Genomic DNA, 23877 nt, shown 5'->3' on the forward strand with positions numbered 1-23877 from the left:
TTATGATTATTATTATGATGATTATTATTATCATTATTATTATTATTATTATTATTATTATTATCATTATTATTATTACTATTATTATTATTATGATGATTATTATGATTATTATCATTATTGTTATTATTATTGTTATTATTATTATTATTATTATTTCAGGATCGTTGCTCAAATAGAACAACCTAAAAAATATTTAGACTAAAAGAAGTTGATAAAATGGTTTTTGCCAATCTGTTAATTAAGGTATCTATGTGAAATACAATATATGTGCATCTATAAAATTAAGGTATCTATGGAAAAGTAATTACATAAGAAAAGAGATATTACATGATTATAAATCTTCTACGAAAATACATAAACTACCTAAAATGAAATAAATTAATTACAATTTGTCAACCTTTTAATTATCCTTCCTTATTTATGTTATTTTTCTTATTACAACCAATTCACGAGCTGGTATGACCATAGCCCTAAGAGATTTGAAATTAAATGACTCACAAGTCTCTTAAATGGATCTATTTAGTGTCTAATTTACATTGTCTCTCCTATTCCTCCACTTCAGGATTCAAGTATAAAAATTTCGCTCGATTAATTTTATTTATTTGTTAAAGCAGTTTGATTAGTATTTTCAAATAGTCTATTTGATTTGGTTGTGTGATTTTGTAATCTTGTTTCTTTGTTTTTTGTATCTTTTAGGATGGATCTCTCATCCGTTCAATAAACTTTTGTAAATATTTTATTTGTTTAATGACATTTTCATTTCCTATCAAAAGAAAAAAAGAAAAAGCAATTTTATTAGTATTTTAAATCATGATCTCAAAAAAGAATTTCCTCAAAAAAGCATTTTAAATTATGAAAGAAAGAATTTCCCCCAAAAAGCAATGTGTTTGGGATTTTAGCGTGCATATATCTAATTCCAAGTCGAATTTCCTCTGTAATTTTATGACTGAAAAATTCTTATATGTGGTTGGTTAATATGGCAGATCTAGATTGTATAAAGGAAGGAACCAAACAACGTTTATATCTAGAGTTCCCCATGACATGCGTTCTATTTTTCTTAACTTATCCAAGCCGAGCTCATACAATTCTATTGTAAGTGTAACTATTAAGCCATAATAGAATATCCCTTTGTTTCGCGATGCATGTATTGTTAATCGGATATATTGTTTTTGAAACGTGATCTTGTTCTTCTTTCAATATAATATATATGGTCTTGATTAAATGTAAAATTTAATTTTCTTTGGTTTGCATTTTACTATTGTTTATGAAACATGATCCTGATTAAATGTAAAATTTGATTTTCTTTGGTTTGCATTTTACTTTAATTTAAGGTGAAGTCTCGTGCTAGCCCAAAAATTTGTATAAAGATGCAAGATAATTTGGAGGGTTTCTTGAGCTCTGAGCTTCCTTCTCATCCAAATCTAACCCGTGGACAGTTAGAAAACGGGTTGCGTTATTGTATTTTACCACACAAAAGGCTTCCCAACAGGTAAATTGTCTTTCCTTCTTCTGGGAAATCTAAAATCTCTTTTAATTCTTTCACCACTAAGGATGATAATATTATTCTCCAAACATTCTTTCTAGATGGCCAAGATTCGAGCAGCCGTTCTTATTCTCAACCTTTGTGAAACCCTTAAATTCTTATTTGATTTTAATGTTGGAGATGCACAATGTAATATAATCGCATTTAGTTTTCTTAAAAGAAACTTTTCTTAATTTACCAATCTATTCAAAAAGTTTAACTTATTAGGAGGTGAGCCAACGTAAGTTTTATATTTTAATTCACGTGTCGGTTAGATAATGGATAATTGTATGGGTATATTAATTGGAAAGTCTAACATGTGAATAGTATATAATAAGCCCGACACATAAAGATCTAACACGTGATGACAACTAAGCAGTGTAATTACAAGGATTTGAACTCATGACTTAAAACATGTTTGTTTACGAGTCCATCCCAAAATTGTGCACCAATAATATCTTTTTATATTTCAACAACTTTATTTATATGTACTATTTTTGCATGGACTTGTATATGGAATGAGATATATTACACTATTCTTTTTATATTAATTGTAGGTTTGAAGCACACCTGGAAGTTCATGTGGGATCCATGCATGAAGAGGAAGATGAACAAGGCATTGCACATATGACTGAACATGTAATTGAGAGTGAAAAATTTTCTGAACTTGTTTGTGTAGGAGCTATGAATGGAGCATACACTTACTTCTATGGGACAGTTTATCACATCAATTCACAAGTCACATTGGAGGTTGTTTAGCTATTAATCTCTCAACTTTTCACTCTATTATTGTTTGGTTTTATTAGCTTGGAATTTTGAGTTGATACGATGAAGAACTCTCAATTTATACAATTTATATATTAATAAATAGTGTTGCACTCTAATACTTTTTATTTTGGACCTAATTTTGTGTTTATTTTAGCATTTTGGCGATGATTTACTTGATGTAGATCTTCTTCCCCATGTACTAGATGCTTTAAATGAGGTATGTGCCTCATTGTGGAAGTTATAATGTTTTTTATGCTTACTATTCTATTCGTATGTACGTTAGTCAATTAATTATCTTTTTTATGATAAAGATGCAAAAGTAGAATACTGCATTAATTTATTCTTGATACAGCAAGTTTTCAAGTCAAAGATACGAGCTTCTTATCTTGAAAATGAACGAAATGTTGTGCTTTCAGAATTACAGATGTGGAATACAATAGATTTTGATATTAAAGACAAGGTGTGGGGCACAAAATCAATTGATATTTTTTTTGTGTTTTAATTTGTTTATTTTCATTTTTATTCATGATAGACTTTTACAATATGTCAGTTGTTCCAACTTCTGCATTCGAACAACAAGTTAAATAAAAGGTCTAATGTTTTGGGACCAGAGGAACAAATTAAGAATTGGAGTGTTGCTCAAATAAAGAAATTTCATAAGTGTTGGTACTTTCCTGGTAATGCAACCTTATATATTGTTGGGAATATCAACGATGTTTCTAAAACAATTGATGCACCGGTTGAATCAGTGCAAAAAAAAGAACGTCGCTCAAATATGACGTCGTTCAATCTAGAGAATTCTTAAAAGAAGCCCGCCAATTAAAATAGAAAAAAAAAAAAAAAAAAAAGCCCATCTTTTAAAACTTACATGAGGACTAGATTCGTATATTTAAAGTTATGATATCAATATTTAATTCAATGAAATTTTAATCAATTACATATCATTATTGAATTTCATTCACGGCACCATCAAGAATTTAAATTGCCTAATATGTATATTTGAGTAATCTCTGTATTGTATTATCCATCATAATATGAGATATATGCCCATTAAATCAACTCTGTATTGGGTGCTACTAATAAAGTTCATTGAAACTCATGTGCCAACGACATTAAACCATGAAAACTACAGTTGTCATAGCAAACGAGTGTCACTGACGTAGATATGAAAACATCCATATATTTTAGATCAAATATGACGTTTATTAGGTTGTTACTTTTCCTTTCTATTTCGATAACTTTTCTTTTTGTTTTGTACGTAACACGCCCATCATATTACAATAAATAACCAACCAGAATAATTAATTATTTTCGCATTGGATTTACTTTCTTACCCGGTATTCATACCTTACCATTAAGGTTTTATTCATGATAAAAAAAAATAATAATATCAAATGGAGCTTATAGAAGGTTTTAAGGTATTTTGAATATGTTCTTGGTTTAAACAATTATAATATCAAGACAGATTTTGTAGTACAGAAAGGGCTATAAATTTTACGTTATTGAAAAGTAAAATGAAAAATATAAAAGCTATCGATATTCTCTGAAAATTTTATTGCCATGAGTAGGTCATTTAGCACTATTCTTTTTCGTGAAAATATTCATAGTTACAGAAATTTCCGTCAAAATTTTATAACATTTTCCGAAAAAGACCAATATATATATTTCTGCCTTTTGGATGCACCGATATGAAAATAGTATGTAGTATCATTTTTGCAGAATATTATAAAATTTTATGAAAATTTCTTAGAAATATCAATAAAATTTTCAAAAACTATCAGTTTCTTATTTTTTTAATTTATTTCTCAAAATTGTAAAATGTTGAGAAACAAATACAAAGTATCTGCAATAGGTTTTATTGGGAGGCTCCTATAAATTGTTTTAATATGAATATCCATATTTTACATCCATTTCCATCAATATTGATATTTTCGTTGATATATCTGTAAAATTTAAGTAACGGTGTTTCCATAAATATCAATACTTTCATCCGTGAAAAAGATACATTCCTGTTTTCATATTGGCATTTCTGAAATCTGGAAGTTTACGTTGGAAATATTTGTCAAAACGTCGACTTTTCAATTCTTGGTACTACATGTATTTTATCATTATTCTTAAGTAATGTTGTTTGCTTTGTTTTTGATCATGTAGCAAAGTATTTGGTTTGGTTAGAAGATGCATTTGATAGAGCAAACAATTGCTCTTGTCAAACTTTCAATCCAATTTGAAGAGTTATATATATATATATATAATATAATATATGCGCACATTTACTCTTAATTACATTTATCTCAAGATTGAATATTATATGCTAATTATATGCAAGTCATATGTCAAAAAATGAACGCCATGAAAGTGTAAGACGAGTTATAATAGGTGCTGGAAGAGAACATGAATGTTCAGATTTAAAAGGAGCTAAAGGAGGAAAATACAAACGCAGAGAATATAAAACACATTAAAAAAAAAAAGGAACGATACTTGTGGGCCACAATCCTCTACTCGCTGTCCTCTTCTGCAGACTCTACTGTCTCCTTCAGTTTTGACTCTTTGAGTTCCTTTTTTTCTTCTTCCTTCATTTTCTGTTCTTCTTCCCACCTTATTTTAGCCTTTGTTTTTTTGGCTTTCGTCTTCTTATCCTTCGGACGTGTACAAGGAAGTGATCCCTCCCCGCCTTTGTTTTTACAGAGGATGGTTCCTGCATGGAACTAAAAAAAATAGGAAATTAAGAAAATAAAATAATTATCGAAGTCAACATTTAAAAAAACGATCTTAATATCAGATAGAGATAAACCATTTTTTGAGAAATTTCAACGATCTTCTTCTTGTCGGACATTTTTTTTTTTCGTTTTGCTACTTACGAGTGTAGAAATCATTATGAATCGTGACTCTATAAATAGAGCTCACGGCATAAATCAACGTCAATCCACCATTAAAGAATGCAGAAATAAGACATGAATGATAAATCGTAACCTTTCTATTTTTAAGCTCAAGAAAATGAAAGCTCTGCATAATGAAAAACTCCATTGCAAGAGATAGAGAAGAAAGTGTGTTACCTTGAGAGAAGAGAGATGGAAAGAGACCGTATCTCACTTTCTCTTTCATGATTCTCTCCCTTACTCTTTCATCATTCGCGTTCTCATGGTGATCAGGAACAACAATTAACAATAAGCATAGAAAAAATAATTAACAACTGTAAATGAGCAGACTGCAAATTTGCAAAATTTTTCTATAACAAAAAACAAAAAAAACAAAAAAACAAAAAAAAAACAGAGAGAGAGAGAGATTGGTGTAATTGAGATATGGTTTTCATCTTTGATGAGATCCTTTTGTTTTAGATGAGATACTGGTCTTCACTATTCACACGTCGAAATCAACACGTCGAGATAACGGAAATCTTTTCCTCTAATATTTGGTTTTCTTGCTATTTCTTTCTCGCAATACACAAGTCTTGCCATTAATATATTAGTAGACTATAGCTAGATAGTATTAGTAGACTATCACTTTCGTTTTTTCTCACATCACCATAGTCGAGATTAATTAATGCACTGTTTTATTATTATTATTTTTTTCGGCGTGGACCCCACAATTGCCTGTTGAGCCAGAGAAAACTGCGCCATATTTTCGGTGTGCCAGAGTGGTAAATCGGAGAAAAAAATTAATGTCAACAAGTTAAATCAAGTTACTTTTCATTTTTTTAAGATTCGAGATTAATTAATGCATTTTTTGAAATCACTTTTGATTACATCACAGCATTACTGCCTCATTAAAAATTACTTCGTAATACACTTACCATTAATATATTAGTGTGCCATAAATAAATAAGAGAGTGATTAAAAGACACGTTATGTATTTAATTTGTGTCAACAAAATTTACAAAAATACGTGAGAAAGATTATTTATTAAAGTGAGAAAAGAGGAATGATATCTCTGTTTGTGAGTAGTGTATATATTTATTAAAGAAATAATCACCTTAAGGTAATGGCCAATTTCTATATGGCCTTAGAAACATAAATTACCTTAAAATAATGATTAATTTTTAAAAATAATCATATTTAATTTTTTTATTATAATAAAAAATTTTCATATAAAATTATAACTTAATTCAAATTAAAAATTTTAATTAACAAACTAACGGCAATAATACGGGAGACAAAGTTAGGTGAGTAGTGGTAATAACTAATAACAACCGGTAAAAAAAAGTAGAGGGGACCCTTAGTAGTAAATAAGGCAGCAACCCATCAAATCAACGTATAAATACGATATCATGATGACAGTGCAAATGTCAGCAGACAAGATTAAAAGAGACATTATTCACAGATATGTATATATTTTGCAATTTCTTTAATAATGTCTCTGTCTTATGCACTGTATATATTTATTAAAGTGAGAAAAGACGAATAATGTCTCTGTTTGTGAGTAGTGTATATATTTATTAAAGTGAGAAAAGACGAATAATGTCTCTGTCTTCAATATATCTTTAACGTCAGCATTTATGGTTGATGGGAATGAAGATGGAGAAAGAAGAGAGAGAGAGAGAGAGAGAGGGTCTGAGCGTGTATGAAGTAGAAAAGACTTTGAGTTGAAACAGAAGAGAGAGAGTTGGGAGTTATTTTATGTTTTATATAAGAAGAAGTAAACTGAGAGAAGAAATCAAAAATGTAAAAAGAGATTTTATTTAATTTATTTAATTAAAATTAAAATATAATTTTATATGAAAATTTTTTATTATAATAAAAAAATTAAATGTGATTATTTTTAAAAATTTTTTATTATAATAAAATTCTAATTTTAAATTTAAATTGATAAAATAAACATAGTTTTTGAGTGAGAAAGAAAGAGTATAGCCCAATAGTTATACAGTAAGAAATAACTTAACTAGAGAGGAAAAGAGAGAGAGAGAGAGTATTGTTTGAACTAGAGTTCATTTATTTTAGGAACCGCATACAATGATTGAATAAAGCCAAATAGTTCATTTATTGAGTGTGACATATATATAGTTAATATTTTCACCAAACACGTCATGTTCTTTATCTGTAACTTAAAAAACACGTTATGAATCTGATTTGTATCAGTAAAATCTACAAAAATACGTGAGAAAGATTAATGCACTGCAATCTGCAAAATCCTCTCGGTGCAATACACTTGCCAGAAAAAGAGAAAAAGAAAATAGCTTAACTATGCAAGCTGTAAGGCATGGCTTTTTTTATAAAAAAAAAAAAATTAAATAAAATATAAAGTACTTTGTATGTTGAATTGCAGAAAACATTATGAGCTATAATTTGTCATGAAATTGGAAAAAAATAAGTGACGTTTCTTTTCATTACTTGTTGTGCTTTTTCAAATTTGTTTATGTTTTTTTTTTTTTTTTAATTTTTTTGGCTACCATCTTTTAAAAACTATTGTAGGTTTAAGTGAATAAATTTTAAACATATGATGACTTAGAAGACGTTTGATTCATATATTAAAATTATGTGATTAGAATTATTTTTAATTTACGTGTATTTTTTGTGAGAAAAAACACTATAACGAATCATGAACTATGATTCAAATCATAGTTTGAATCCTCCAACCAAACATCCTCTTAATATAAAATACACTTACGAAATTTTATAATGAAGCGAATAAATCTTTCTGCTTTATGTTTTTGGATTAATATAAAATACAAAGTGTGTGCCCTTTAAATGACTTATTTAGTTCGTTGATTTAAGTTTTTAATTTGAGTTAAGATGTACCTTTATATAAAAGTTTTTTACTGTAACAAAAAAATTAGATGTAATTGTTTCTTAGAGCCTTTTACTGTAGTAAAACTCGAATTCTAAATTCGAATCGGTGAAATAAACGGGACATAATTTTTTTATATTTTTTTCTTAATCTTTTTTTTTAATTATTTAATTTTACATTCTAAATATTTTTTTTTGTATTCCAAGGAAACTAAATGCTAGAATTTTTTTTTTTTTTGTGAATATCAAGGTTTTTCTAGTGTTACCACCCAATATGTACGTAACAGGTTTATTTTCGTTAAAACTATATTTTATGAAGTAATATCTGTTTAAAATGTTTCAGAGTTCAAATTCGTTCGCAACATTATAATTGAGTTAAGCCATTTTGATAATTGATTATACTGGATGTGCCCGTATCTTCTTGGTACCACGACCGAGCCTAAGTATTGGAAAACTGCAATAAAAGTAGCTTTCCACGAGGTTTGTACCCTTAGGTTGCGTTCTTTTCAATAACTCCAAATTCAAGATTGGAGTTAAAAAGCCCCGTTCACTTCGCCGATTTGAGTTTAGAATTTGAGTTTTGCTACAGCTACAGTAAAAAGCTCTCAGAAACAGTCACATCTAACTTTTTTACTACAGTAAAAAGCTCTCACATAACATCACATCTTAACTCGAATTAAAAACTCGAATCAGCGAACTAAACGGGCCCAAAGTGAGTTTAATTGGAATTGTGTTTGAAACTTGAATTGTGTGTTCACTTGGATGATTTGTGAGATGTGAACTTGAGTTTTATGTTCACTTTGACAAAAACATAACTCCAAAATTTTGCAAGTATTGACATGGATTTTTTGACTACACATTAATACACCTATATACATAAATAACAGAAATGTCCATAAGTTCATTACAACGTATTGTAAAATAAATACGGTAGTCAAAATTGCGGAACAAATATGTAACTACCGATTGCGATATGCTTCCAATGCCGCCCACATGCTAGCTGCCATCTCGTCCCTCAAAATATTCATTTGTCTACGATGTGCGGAGTTCTGATTTTGTTCCGTTCCGCGATCAGGATTGTGATTCTGATTAACATCTTGATCTGCATTCTCTGGATCAATTTCAAAAACTGGAACTCCGTCTCGTGTGTACTGGTTCAGTAGCTCATCGTTATTGTTGTACATATGTATGAAATTGTGAAGCACAGCACAAGCAATAGGAATTTGTATATGTTTCTCTATTGGGTAATTATTTATGCACTTGAGTATGCGGAACCTTGCTTTCCAAACACCAAAAGTGCGCTTAATAGCATTTCTTAGGGACGAATGCGTGTAATTGAACAACTCACGCTGAGTTCGAGGACGCCCACATCTTGCCCTATACTCTTGAAGGTGATATGTGCTCCCCCGGTACGGCGCCAAGAAACAATCGTTGTTCGCGTAGCCAGAGTCTACAAGGTAGTATTTACCTGCATTCGCCATTACAAAGCAATAATTAAGTACGGCCAACTCTTTAGTGAAGTCAAGCAACCAACGATGATGCTTGTTTATCAACATATATAGCAAGGATTGGGATTGACATACCGGGCGGTGGAGTTGGGAACTTTTTTTCTCGTACCCCCACTACGGATGAAAGAACGCGCGCATCATGTGCCGATCCCTCCCATCCAGCTAATATGTAGGTAAACTTCATGTCAAATGAACATACCCCTAACACATTTTGGGAGTAAAAACCCTTCCTATTCCTCCATACTTCGGGGTTACCTGATGGTGGAACACAAGGGACGTGAGTCCCGTCGAGAGCTCCAACACAATTCTGTAATCAATTAAGAACAACGAGGTTACCAATCTTATAATGTTAGTCGCTGACGATATGATATATGAGTAATGACATACCTTAAACCATGGCAAATACTTGCTTCCACTCGCAGCAATGATTGGATCAATAATGTTAAAATTCGGGGGTGTTATGAAATCATGCCGCAGGTTATATATTGCCGCCAATACAGCCTCGAAGTATTTGGAAATTGTGGATCCAGAATGCTGCCATTGATCCTGCGATTCCCTATTGCTTTGGCTTTAGGACACAATGTATAGAAAGATAAAAAGCTGCTCGTCCACGTTCATATTCCTAGTGGGTATCAGATATCCCTTAAGTTCTGAGAGTGAACTCAGTCGCTTAAAACAGTCACTGCCCATCCTAATCTTATTCCGAATTACGTCCTCATGACCATCAAGCAAGTAATCAACACGCATAATACCTGTGAACGCGGAGGTGTGCTTAGGTTGAGGCGGGGGTCTCTCAACGTAGGTTTGGTAATACCAGAGCATGGCCGCGACACCTGCTGTCTCATAGTCATCATCTGAGTCATCGTCTATTGTGTTGTCAGGCGACGCGTTCGAAGGCCCTCCGTTCCACATTACAACCTGTTCGCCAAATCTGCTATAGTAGAAGTCACAAGTACAACATAGTTAATGTTGAAATTGTGCAATAATGTAATGGCAAAGTATAAGAGTCACTACCAAGTAAAGTCATTAATGCAAATTGCATCATGTCATCAGAACACTAATTGAAAGAGAAAGCAAACGAAGTAATAGTTTCGAAGTACAACACAACTCAATAAATGATTACAACATAGTTAAACGCCTCATAATTAAGAAAATTGTCCGACACTATCTAAGCCTCATAAATAAGAAACCTCATAAATAAAAAGTCTCGTTAACAAAGAGCCTCATAATTAAAAAGCCTAACAAGTAGCTACTCCTCATTGTTTCCTCCACCAAAATGACCAGAGTTAGGTGGAAAACTAGGCATGTAATAGGGTGGTGGACATTGAAAGTTAGGGGGATGGGGAGTAACATTTGGGGTCATGTTTTGGATTGGTGGGTGTTGTGGTTGCATGTGGTGAGAGGGTTGAGAGAAACTGGGTACTTGTGGTTGGCCAAAGGTAGGAGGTTGTTGGCCATAGATTGGCGGTTGTTGGTAAAAGTTGGGTGTCGGCATGAAGTTTTGATATATAGGGGGCTGCATGAAGTTGGAAGCCATGGATGGAGGGGGCATGGTGCAAGATTGGGTAGATTGACTCGTTTTAGAGGTAACGGTTCTCATCACGAAACCAACCCTTTGCGTCTCTGTCATATCCAAAAAGAGTTGCTGCATGTGTGGAAACCACCCAATGGCCTCTAAGAATATTATGACAGTGTCATCTTCAAGATCCATTTCCTTCACAATCGCTGTACACTGCCGCAGAGTGGTAGGGGTCGCAGGGTTCTGAGAAGCGCTGGAACTGGTAGCCCTGCTACTATTCTTACTTTCTATAGAGGCTACAAGTCGTCCAAGTAGTGCCCTTGCTTCTGGATCGCCAACCGGACGTTTCTGACTGCGTCCAGATTTCTTACCAATTGCCTTAGAGGTGGATGCAACATTCAAGCCCTTCCTAGCACTGTTCAACCCAGCTCGCATCGTGGTCACAAAAACGTCATCGCTGCCTAACGAATGCGACGTCGCCCCCCCTTCACCTTCTTCAGCCGGGATTGGAGTTGTGTCTACGTGCGCGGTGGTGGGATTTTCCAATCCCACCGCAAATTCACCACATGCACGGGTACTACCAAAGGCCTCGTAGTACAAGTCAAAATTTTTAAGGGGATGCTTCTTCGCAGCATTAGCCCACTTCTTGTTCTGTGTGAAAAATAACATCCACATAAGCTAACGCACGTTGAACACATGTTCTAACTGATGATAAATAATTTGGGAAAGGAAAACAAACAACTGGTGATTACCTTAGCAAAATCTTCCCAATACTCGTCCGTACAAGTCACTGCGCCTGTCACAGGATCCCAACCAAGGCCTGTGGTTGTACGTAGTATAACCTCCTTATCAAACTTGCCTTTTAGACGCACTCGCATCTGTTGAACCTTGGCCGCCGTAACTGGATCCTTAAAATGTTTTTGTAGCTTAGTAGCCCAATCTTCCCAATTTTTCTGGACCGGTTTCCGACCATGGTAGTTACGGTTATACTCTGCTAGGAGTTGCAACAACTCCTCCTTCTGCTTTTGATTCCAATGAAGAGTCGTGTCCTCATCATTGCCCCCTCTTGGCATCTACCACCACACACCAAAAGCATCATCCCGCACAAATAAGAAGCCACAAACAAAAACACGTACGCACAATTGTATATAACTATAAACATATATATATATATATATATATATAAACACAAGGGAAGTAAAAGAAAACAAAACAGACAATGGACCAAAGCCAAGGACAACACGATTTGGGACTAAACTGTGAACAACCAAGTCCGAATTTTGTGGCTATTTAACTTATTAGTAAATAAAGCAATGGGGTTGTTGGCTTGGTTACTGGATCTAGCAAATGTACTTCCTCCGGTGATATAATGGTGATTATAGGCTGTCATGAGTGTGCCACAACGAAGCGAGTTTTTTATTTTATTTTATTTTTATTTATTATTTTTTATTGCTATCTTTGATGTATGTACTATGTAGTACTAACTGAACCTTGTAAATGGCCCTATAATACTCAGTACCTAACATGGTAACCGGCTTGTTTGTAATTCTTATAGTGTCTGTGCGGACTGTCATTTACCCGGCACTCTTTGTATGTGGACCGACTGCACCACATGCTTTGAGAGCTGTGCAAGTATGGCAGGGGGAGGGGGTTGCCTAGGAGGTGCTGGTGAAGCAGGGCTACCATTGCTGTTTATAATGGCATTGATTGTGCTGGGACTTTTTACTTTAATTGGAATATTTTATAGTGTCTTGGTGGCTACAATGGTCGGACAACGAATTTGACAACGGCATTATCACATACTTGCAAAAAGGATGCTAACAAAAGTGAGTCAGGGTGATTTTATTCCATCCTAGTTTATTTATTGGCTGCAATAGTATAAATTTCTTTTGCCATGTATATCAAGTTCAGCCCAGAAATGATGCTCAGTAGCTCTTTAAACCTCCAAACCACTAAGATCTTATCTCGACTTAGTCGACTGCCTACCTTTAGTAGAATTTAAATTTTTGCATAGCCAACTAATTTGCGGAGGAATACTTTAGACAAAAGAATAGCCTATAAAGCGGGATAGCAAAATTTAGGACTGAATTGAATGTCTTGGCATTACAAGAAATGATTCTTTATCTTGAATCGAAATTATGGTACAGTACTTCTACAAAATTACATTACCAAAAACCACATAAATATTGAATCGAAATCAACTAAACGTGTTCAAGGGATGCATGCTTAACTCAAAAAAAGGAACAAATTCTGATGCTCTGCTTGGACAGCCAAAAACGACATATCTCATATGTAACGACATACTAGTTGGGGCGACCGTTTGGCACACAAAACTTGAGTTTAGGGTTGTTTGGCTGTTCTTATGTTCTGGAAACAATGGCAAAAAATTTGTCTTTTTTGCCATTGTTTTGCTTATTGTGCTCTAGTTTTTCTAAGCTATTTTGGGTTGTTGTGAATCGGCAGCATCATTAGCCGCACATCCTAATCACCGCAAATAATGGGGGAATCAACATTCATGCAAAGCATTGCATTGCACACACACAGACCAGTTTTCGTGATAATGTAAAAAAATCAAGGGCTGAAATTTTTCCGGTTTTGACCCGACAGAGGAGTGCTGATGCTCTGCTTCGATAACCCCCAACCGCGCGGCCGACGGTTCTGGCAGCCAAGTTCGCCGACGGTAACGAAGACGGGAAGACCGGTACCGGAGACAACTCCTACGCACTCAGAAACGACGTTGCACACTACATCGACTCAACAATACTGCCAGTGGACTGTAGGACTTCACGCTCGGCGGACCAATTTTGTCCGATTTGAAAATTGAAGAAGATGGGAAATAGGGTTTCGTGTTGGGCGCACAATCAGGAAATGGATGAGTATTGAGGGATTTATAGGTGCACGAGGAAGGGGGAACTCACGCGGCCATCGATTTGCACAAACCCACTGGATCAAAATAGCATCGCAGACTGCACGCGGCCTTGGGGTTCACGGAGGCGCAACTGTAGCAGATGGGAGATGAGGGAAGCGAAGGGCGAGAGCCGGAGGGGCCCTTTCTCGTGAGCCAAGCAGCAAATCTTGGAAACGACAATGAATGGCAAGCAACGATAACAAGGCATGTGAAAAGCAGGTATGCGCAGAGAATCTGCACTGTAGAAGACAGACTCGAGTTAAAGGAATATCAGGGGGTAGTTGATGTTTTATTACTCGAGTTCAAACTCGAGTTTTGAGTCTGAGTTTGAATTACAGAACGTGATATTAGGCTCAAAATTCAATCTGAATTAGGCTAACTCGAGTTTTGTGTGCCAAACGAACGCACCCTTAATTTCTCAAAAGCAAAGGGCTTGTTCTTTTGCAAGTGTTTTTGAGTTAAGTTTTTGAGTTGAGTTTGAGTTGAATTTGAGTTATAACTTGAGTTTAAGTTGTAATTTGAGTTTACGTTTAGTTGTGTATAACTTGAGTTATGGTTTGAGTTAAGAATTTTTTGAATTTGTGTTTGTTTGTGATAAAACTTGAGTTGTGAATAGTGAATATCCTTTTTTTTCTCCTACCTTTTTATTCAATTCTTTTACAATTTTTTTTTTTATTTTTCCGCCTTTATTATGTTTTATTGTAATAAATTACTTGTAATTACAAAAATAAAAAAATAATAAAAATAACAAGTACAAGCTCAGTTTTCATTTTAATTAAGTTCAAAAAGACAGCAAAACTACATATTTAAGTTTAAAAAGACAACAATGAACGATGGCATCAGCGTGCACGACGGTGCCGGTACACTGCCCACATTGTATGCGCCCTTGCATCCCTTAAAGCATTCATGCCAAAGTTCAAAAGTGCATATAAAACATACTCTTGCATAAATAATTGCATAAATAAGCTTGCATTAAGTAACAAATCCTCAACCAAATGTGCCTTAATCTAATAAGAATTACTAAATTAGTACTAAAAATGAAAAATAATAAAGGAATTAGAACCATAAAAATAACATGTTCAATGAAGTCTCTATATGTTCGTAACAAATAAAACGAATCGAATAACAGCATCACAATTGCGAAGAACCATCGCCTCCATGTGGCACTGTGTAGTTGGGTCTCGAGAACGGTGGCATGAATGGTTGAAATGGGGAAGTAGGCTGGCCAAATGTGTTGCCGTGGGCAGGGTTCGCTTGCGTGTTCGGCTAAAAGTACGAGGTCGAAGGCATTTGTTGTGGCGGCTGAGGAGCAACTTGTTGTCTGGTACACTGCTCCATAGTCTGCTGAATCCACACAAGCCGATGGTGTTCTGGCATATGCAGGAATGGACGCTGCCACCTAGGCTCTATAGTCATGAAGTTGAACATGAAGATATACTGTTCTTGGGAGATGTCCAACGTTGCCAATAAATCCATGCATTGATCCTGAATGTTTTCAACTTGAGCCGACATGTTCGCAGATGCACTTACACCGCGCAACCAACTGCTTGTTTCTATCGAATTGACGAGGCGATCCACGGCACGCTCCATATAGCTAGGCGACGCTCTACGAGAGCTACGACTTGAACGTCGACGTACTACTCGCGGTGGTGAGTGTGCATGTTGTCCGCGGCTTTCTCTATGCATGCCATGTCTTCTATCTGTAGGAGGAACATCGTCACCGTCATTGAAACTAGTTGTTCCTCGCTCAGTTGGGCTGCCGGACCTATGTTGTGGTGGAGCATCATCTTGACCATACTCAAAGGCCCCATTTGCCCGAGTATTGGCAAACGCGCAATAATATAGATCGTAATCCAACAAGGGCTTCCTCCTCGCCCTTTCAACCTCGGGATGGATCTGTAAATGGAGCAACAAATATTAATACAACGAGTGTCACATTTCTTTCAATGACATATACTATTAGAAACTTACACTGATAAATTGTTGCCAATACTCGTTAGTGCAAGTGGGTTTCTTTTTAATCGGATCCCATCCAAGTCCGGTGGCAGTGCGAAGTAGAAACTCAGTATCAAACGTTTTCTTCAGTCTACTGGCCTTTTGTTTGACCTTGTCCCAAGTTAGGGGAACGCTAAAATGCTCACTTAGCTCCGCCGCCCATTGTGTGTATTTATCTCGGTGAGGGGTGGTACCAACAGAGTTCAATAAATTGAACTCACCTAGACGTTTAAGCAGTTCTTCCTCAGCTTCCGGGCTCCAGTTTACATCTCTATCTCTCCTTCTTGCCATCTATGTATTGACAATACCATAATGGCAGCAATACGTATGTACATAGCATGCAAAATTCATTTAATGAGCTCGGATGTTAGAAGGAGGCTCAGATTTGTGTAAAGGCCAATCATCGTCCTCTTATGGAGCATTATCCAAGGCTAGGACAGTTAGGCTACCAAGGTTTATGTTCAATTAATCTGAGTGGTAGGTTGCTCATACACTTTATGCCATGATGTTATGCATAAACCGGCAACCAAAATGCTGCCAAAGGTCTAGCTAATGTCGGCATATTGATCAAGCAAGGCATACAAAGTGAATTAAAGCAACCATACCAACGAAGAGTAATGGGATAAACTGGCAATCAATTAGTACCCAGCCATCGAATATCACTCGACATAAAGAACTAGGCCATTAATTACAATTACATCGTCATAGCCACGGAAAAATGCAATCTAGAAGCTGAAAAAAACAAGAAACAGTTTCTGGTTTTTTTCCAGAAACTGCACAGCAGGGGTTCCAAATATACATATGAGAACAATAGTCAAAAGTTTGCAAATCATCATGTAAGTATATAACGGCAGATTGTGGAGAACATTCAGCCACAGATGAACAGATTAGTATACTTATTGCCAAAGAAAAATGGACGTCCGAACATTCAGCCATCATGTAAGTATACTTATTGCCATGTGAACATTCAGCCACGGTTAGCAGCTAAGTATACTTATTGCATGTGAACATGTAAGTATACTCTCAACAATACTGAGACACCATCACTCTGGCCAAACAAAATCTGGGTTCAAAGTGTCAATGCCTAACCGAAACATGTGAGGTATTAAAGAACATATAATTGAAGAGCAGAGAACCATCTCTATTGTGTATCTGTTTTTTTTTTTCTCGGCTTTGCTTGGTTTTTGCTTAAAACCAGCAACCTTAAAATGCAAAGCTCATGAATCAAAAACAAAAATTGAAGAAACTAGTTTCAGATTCTAAAATATAACTCAAAGGCTCACATCAAGTAATGGTTGATACATTCCGTTTACAAGGTGTGAGACAAATAAACCATTATCCACAAAATATGCAGCAACTCGGCAAAGGCATTGAACAAGAACAAAATTAGGAAAGTGCAGCAATCAATTCACGGCAAACCACAAAATATTCAGCAACTCGTTTACACGGATTTTTCATTTTTTTTTGGGGGTTACCATGGGGAAAATGTGGTGGCGGAGGAGATGAACATGCAACTTGGAAGGAATTAAATTAAAGAGTAGAGTGCTTACCGAGTTGGAGCCTACAGAGGAGCGGGTTTGATCTGCTCTGAGATGCCCAAAACACGAAGACCGCTGCCTCTGAGTCAGGTACCGGCGACGACAATGGAGGGGGAAGTACGACAATCGTCGGTACAGGTAAGCACTAGGTCGAGATTCTTTCCTTCTACATCGAGCTACGATTTTTGCCCAAGGAGGTTGCCGAAGAGATCCATTTCTACCCCTGATGTTCTCCGTCTTGAACGGAGACCAGGCGGCAAAAGATGACGGCTGAATTTTGGGGCTAGGGTTTCTCTATCTCTGATTTAGGGAAAGGCAGCAGAACTCAGGGAGCATTTAGAGATATGGGTATGGGGCGGAAGCGGAAGCGAGAGCCGAAGGCTTGAACGACTGAGCTATGGTCAAAAGGCGGAGAACCAATAATGGTTTGTGAAAATGGTTTTGATAATCTCTCTGTAGAAGCACGTGAAGCAGCAGTCTGACGTGTTAGAGCAAACAGAGATGGACGAAGCACATAACGGTCAAAATACCCAGGAATCTTCATTGTATAAAGACAAAGGAGTAACTCAAATTACAGTGAGAAGGTGGACTCAGGAAAGGCAGATTACTCAAATTAATTTTTGAGTTGAGTTTTGAGTGTCAGTTTGAGTTTGCACGCGTCGAACACAGATTTGAGTAAAAATTTCACTCGAATGGGCTTTTTTTTAATAATGTTGGGCAACCGAACAAGCTCAAAATTATTTAGGCCCCGTTCATTTCGCTAATTCGAGTTTAAAATTTGAGTTTTATTACAGTAAAAAGCTCTTATAAATAATCACATTTAATTTTTTTACTATAGTAAAAAACTCTCACATAAAATCACATCTCAATTTAAATTAAAAACTCGAATCAACGAACTAAACGGACCCTTACTCTTTGTAGCATACGTCATGTACTTAGATACAAATATAAACTCCTTTGACCACTTACTTTTTTTACTTTCCATGCACGTCGAGATCACGTCGAGTCATATTTATTAATTAACGCATTGTTTTATTATTATTATTATTTTTGGATGGATCCCACAATCTGATATTTTTCTCTTTTATTTCTTCTTCCTCGACACCTCTGTTTTGCCAAAAAGGTCAAAAAGCAGAGAAAATAAAAAAGAGAGGTTTTTTTTTCTTTTTATTTTTAAAAAATAACTGATTTAATACCCATAATCTTTTAAAAAAATTAATTTTTAAGTGTCAGATAGAAAAAAAAAAAGAAAATTAATTGCCCCTTTTGAGCATTACGGTAAACTGTAGATGAGATAATGATTTTAATAAAATAAATAAATAAATAATGTAAAAAATTATCAAATTTCTAAAATACGTGAGAAAATAATGTCCCTTTCGAATTTCTAAAATCAAGTTACTTTCTATTTTTTAAGTCTGCAAAAATAAATTCACTTTTGATTCTTTTGAGATCACCTTCGTCGAGGTTAATTAATGCACTTTTTGAGATCACTTTTGATTGCATCACAGGAATACTGCCTCATTAAGAATTACATCGCAATGCACTTGCCATTAATATACTAGTGGGCCATAGCTAAGTAGGAGAGTGATTAAGAGACACGTTAGCGAAAGGAAGAATGTTTTTCAATGTATCTAATTTGTGTCTGCAAAATCTACAAAAATACATGAGAAAGATTAATGCACTGCAATCTGCAAAATCTACTGTCAACACTGCAATCTGCAAAACTAACGTCAATCACTTTCGTTTTTTCTCACATTACCTTCGTCGAGGTTAATTAATGCACTTTTTATTATTATTATTTTTTTCATGGGCCCCACAATCTGTCTCTTTCTTCGTCGCGGTACGTGCCTCATAGTGGATGCATGATGTTATGTTCTATTTACTGAAATGCATGTTATGCCAATCCAATTTATTAACCAAATCTCATATACGAATTTTTCAATCAAATTAGACTTCGAATTTTTCATTAACGTCAACAAGTTACGTTCTATTTTTCTTCTCCTTTGGCACGTGAAAATCACCTTCGTCGAGTCATATTCATTAATTAATGTACTTTTTTATTATTATTAATTTTTTCCGTGTAAGTTCCACAATCTATCATATTTCATTCAAACACTTTATATTTAAATTTTTTTAAAAGATATCTTATAAAATTTAAGACGGCTCAAAACTCGTGAAGCTTTAATAGTGTGTTTGGTACGAATGAAAAGTGGAATAAAAGAAAATATTAGAGGGATTTTATGATAAAAATTGATAAGTTAGTTTGTTTGATAGAAAAGAAATTGGGAAGAAAAAAAAATTGAATGAAAATTATGATTGGTGAGTCTCATCATATTTAATCTCTCCAAAAGTGGGAGAATTTTAAAAAGAAAAATGTGAATAACAACTTAAATGAAGTCAAATTACCGAATTGTACTAATTTTTCATCCAAAATTGGTTTAAAAAATTGGCACTTTTTTTTGGGATAAATAACTTGATTCATAGTAAGCCATTAAAAGAAAATTTTAATTCATAGAAGAGATATGATTTTGGGGTTTTTTTGACAACTTCTATCAATGTCTTTAAAGTCAACAACTTTCAACTAATACAAAATCAATCATCTAATTTAAAATTAAAAAACTATAAAAGAATCATAATTTTCTTTTATAATTTTGTTTTAACAATTTTTATAAATGTCTTTAAATCAATAATTTATAATTAATACAAAAACAGTCCCTTAATTTAAAATTTAGAAACTGCAGAAAAATTTTATTTTATTTTATAATTTTTTTTTGGCAACTTCCATATTGCCTACTCTTATTCTCTTTCTTTCTGAAGCTCCGACGGACGTCTTTAATTCTCGCTCTGTTTCTTTCTGTTAGTCCTTTGTTATTTTCATCCTTTATTATTTTCTTTTCTGAAACTGATACTCCATATTGGAAAACCCTACTCAACTTTCGTTTTCATCTCTTTCAGTTTCACACTTTCACTTATCGGCTTTCAGTTTCTCTCTCAGCCTCAAACTCACAACCTTTGCCCAGTGATCTCCTACGGCATTTCGTCTCCTCGGCGTCTCTGAGTGAGAGTCTCCTTGCTTCTAGTCAACTCTGATTCTGGTGAGCGTTATTCCTATTTTAATTGTTGATAACTCTGTTTCCTCGTGGATTTTCCATTTTTTCGATTTTGTTTCATTTTCTTTTTGTTTGAGCGTTTTTTTTTTTTGGTGCTGCGGCTTGTTTGATTGCCGAGAAACAAACAAAAGCATACAATGCAGAGTTGAGTTTTTTGATTGTTGTGTGTGTCAATTTCTTTTTAACTTTTATAATTTTTTTCCCCATTTGTTTCTAAAGTAAATATTATATAATATAGAAGGTGAAATTCTAAAGTAAACATTGGTTTTGAATTTGATTTTATGTTTTAGTCATTTTTCTAGCTGTGTCTACTATTATCAGGTGATGAATTCTAAATTAAACTATAAATTATAAGGAAATTTAACTTCAAAAAGCGGGAAGGGAAAGAAAAAGAAGATGAAATGGCCAAATTAATAGAGCAGAACAATTAAAGTGGGCAAGAAAAATCATGCTAGCGCCCCAATCTAACAAGGACTGATTTGATTTATTTCATCTATATTTATTGGTGCTATTATGCTATATGAAGTATAAAAGGAAATTTGAGATTCTTGTATTTTGCTCTACTTTGCAAGCACTTGTCGTCAAGAGATTATACGGGTACAGTTGATGTGGAATCAAGAATTTATGCGAATACGAAAGCCAAGGAATAGAAATCAGATAATACTATCCCTTGATCATTTAAAAAAAAAAACAAAAATCTATGCATTGTTGTTTAACATGGTAATTCTGAGATTAACCCGTGGACATCTTTCAGATTCCCATTCCCACCTTTAAGATTATCCTATACCAAACACCCTCTATGTGTTGTTGGATTGTCTTATCAAGCCCGTGGAAGATGACATGCTCACCATTAGATGAATTTTCTCATGTTTAATTGAAACCTATTAGATGCTCTGCAATGAGTAAATTGTTCAAGTTTGTTTTGTTTATTTTTGGTTATCCTACTAGTTATATAGCTAAATCTATGCATATATATATATATATATAAACTTTTCTTGTGTCATTACCTTAATAACAATTGCTCTTAATTACTTGTCTAAATTTTATACAATGTTATTCATATCTTGATGCATATTCAAATTATCAGGATCGTTGCTCAAATAGAACAACCAATTCACAAGCTGGTATGGCCATAGTCCTAAGAGATTTAAAATTAAGTGACCCTCTCAAGTGTCTTAAATGGATCTATTTATTGCCTAATTTACATCGTTTCTCCTATTCCTCCACTTCCGGATTCAGGTATAGAAATTTCGCTCGATTAATTTTATTTATTTGTTAAAGCAGTTTGATTTGGTTTTGTGATTTTGTAATCTTATTTCTTTGTTTCTTGTATCTTTTAGGATGGATCTCGCATCCGTCCAATAAACATTTATAAAGATTTCATTTGTTTAATGACATTTTCGTTTCCTATAAAAAAAAAAAAACAGTTTCATTAGTATTTTAAATCATGATCTTAAGAAAGAATTTGCCCTAAAAAGCACCGTGCTTGGGATTTTCGCGTGCATATATTTAATTCCAAGTCGAATTTTCTCTGTAATTTTATGACTGAAAAATTCTTATATGTGGTTGGTTAACATGGCAGATCTAGATTGTATAAAGGAAGGAACCAAACAACGTTTATACCAAGAGTTTCCCATGACATGCGTTCTATTTTTCTTAACTTATCCAAGCCGAGGTCATACAATTCTTTTGTAAGTGTAACTATTAAGCCATAATAGAATATCCCTTTATTTAGCGATGCATGTATTGTTAATCGGATTTATTGTTTTTGAAACATGATCTTGTTTTTCTTTCAATATAATATATATGATCATGATTAAATGTAAAATTTAATTTTCTTTGGTTTGCATTTTACTATTGTTTTTGAAACATGATCCTGATTAAATGTAAAATTTGATTTTCTTTGGTTTGCATTTTACTTTAATTTAAGGTGAAGTCTCGTGCTGGCCCAAAAATTTGTATAAAGATGCAAGATAATTTGGAGGGTTTCTTGAGCTCTGAGCTTCCTTCTCATCCAAATCTAACCCGTGGACAGTTAGAAAATGGGTTGCGTTATTGTATTTTACCACACAAAAGGCTTCCCAACAGGTAAATTGTCTTTCCTTCTCCAGGGAAATCTAAAATCTCTTTTAATTCTTTCACCACTAAGGATGATAATATTATTCTCCGAACATTCTTTCCAGAAGGCCAAGATTTGAGCAGCCGTTCTTATTCCCAACCTTTGTGAAACCCTTAGATTCTTATTTGATTTTAATGCTGGAGATGCACAATGTAATATAATCCCACTTAGCTTTCTTAAAAGGAACTTTTCTTAATTTACCAATCTATTCAAAAAGTTTAACGTATTAGGAGGTGGGCAGACATTAGTTTTATATTTCAATTCACGTGTCGGCTAGATAATGGATAATTGTATGGGTATATTAATTAGAAAGTCTAACATGTGAATAGTATATAATAAGCCCGACACATAAAGATCCAACTCGTGATGACAACTAAGCAATGCAATTATAAGGATTTGAACTCATGACCTAAAACATGTTAGTTTACGAGTCCATCCCAAAAGTTGTGCACCAATAATATCTTTTTATATTTCAACAACTTTATTTATATGTATTATTTTTGCATGGACTTGTATATAGAATGAGATATATTACAATATTTCTTTTATATTAATTGTAGGTTTGAAGCACACCTGGAAGTTCATGTGGGATCCATGCATGAAGAGGAAGATGAACAAGGCATTGCACATATGACTGAACATGTAATTGAGAGTGAAAAATTTTCTGAACTTTTTTATGTAGGAGCTACGTATGGAGCATACACTTACTTCTATGGGACAGTTTATCACATCAAGTCACAAGTCACATTTGAGGTTGTTTAGTTATTGATCTCAACTTTTCACTCTATTATTGTTAGATTTTATTAGCTTGGAATTTTGAGTTGATACGATGAAGAACTCTCAATTTATACAATTTATATATTAATAAATCGTGTTGCACTCTAATACTTTTTATTTTGGACCTAATTTTGTGTTTATTTTAGCATATTGGTCTTCTTCCCCACGTACTAGATGCTTTAAATGAGGTATGTGCCTCATTGTGGAAGTTATAATGTTCTTGATGCTTACTATTCTTTTGGTATGTACGTTAGTCAATTAATTGTCTTTTTTATGATAAAGATGCAAAAGTAGAATATTACATTAATTTATTCTTGATACAGCAAGCTTTCAAGCCAAAGATACGAGCTTCTTATCTTGAAAAGGAACGAAATGTTGTGCTTTCAGAAT

At 34.1% G+C, this 23877-nt stretch overlaps 4 protein-coding genes and 2 long non-coding RNA genes across 6 annotated transcripts; 3 read left to right on the plus strand and 3 right to left on the minus strand.

The window, feature by feature from the left end:
* The first annotated feature begins 1370 nt into the window (after positions 1-1370).
* Positions 1371-3098, plus strand: LOC112092497 (stromal processing peptidase, chloroplastic-like). The gene is made up of 5 exons (XM_024168818.1): positions 1371-1492; positions 2083-2275; positions 2448-2510; positions 2646-2753; positions 2844-3098. The coding sequence occupies exons 1-5, from the start codon at positions 1371-1373 to the stop codon at positions 3096-3098; spliced, it is 741 nt and encodes a 246-aa protein (XP_024024586.1).
* A 5874-nt stretch (positions 3099-8972) lies between these two features.
* On the minus strand, positions 8973-10433 carry LOC112092498. Its single transcript, XM_024168819.1, has 4 exons — positions 10336-10433; positions 9909-10089; positions 9597-9828; positions 8973-9481 (listed from the first exon to the last, which is right to left on the minus strand). The coding sequence occupies exons 1-4, from the start codon at positions 10431-10433 to the stop codon at positions 8973-8975; spliced, it is 1020 nt and encodes a 339-aa protein (XP_024024587.1).
* Positions 10434-10749: 316 nt separating this feature from the next.
* On the minus strand, positions 10750-12129 carry LOC112092507. Its single transcript, XM_024168881.1, has 2 exons — positions 11793-12129; positions 10750-11691 (listed from the first exon to the last, which is right to left on the minus strand). Exons 1-2 carry the CDS (start codon positions 12111-12113, stop codon positions 10771-10773), a joined length of 1242 nt encoding a protein of 413 aa, XP_024024649.1. The 5' UTR covers positions 12114-12129; the 3' UTR covers positions 10750-10770.
* A 3085-nt stretch (positions 12130-15214) lies between these two features.
* On the minus strand, positions 15215-16234 carry LOC112092499. The gene is made up of 2 exons (XM_024168820.1): positions 15920-16234; positions 15215-15844 (listed from the first exon to the last, which is right to left on the minus strand). Exons 1-2 carry the CDS (start codon positions 16232-16234, stop codon positions 15215-15217), a joined length of 945 nt encoding a protein of 314 aa, XP_024024588.1.
* A 4235-nt stretch (positions 16235-20469) lies between these two features.
* On the plus strand, positions 20470-22255 carry LOC112092505. Its single transcript, XR_002902619.1, has 3 exons — positions 20470-20576; positions 21679-21715; positions 22174-22255. It is a non-coding gene; the product is annotated as an uncharacterized LOC112092505 (long non-coding RNA).
* Positions 22256-23428: 1173 nt separating this feature from the next.
* On the plus strand, positions 23429-23867 carry LOC112092506. Its single transcript, XR_002902620.1, has 3 exons — positions 23429-23463; positions 23634-23675; positions 23811-23867. It is a non-coding gene; the product is annotated as an uncharacterized LOC112092506 (long non-coding RNA).
* Positions 23868-23877: the final 10 nt, after the last annotated feature.

Source organism: Morus notabilis, unplaced genomic scaffold (genome assembly GCF_000414095.1).
Source record: "Morus notabilis unplaced genomic scaffold, ASM41409v2 Scaffold388, whole genome shotgun sequence".
Classification (NCBI taxonomy): Eukaryota; Viridiplantae; Streptophyta; class Magnoliopsida; order Rosales; family Moraceae; genus Morus; species Morus notabilis.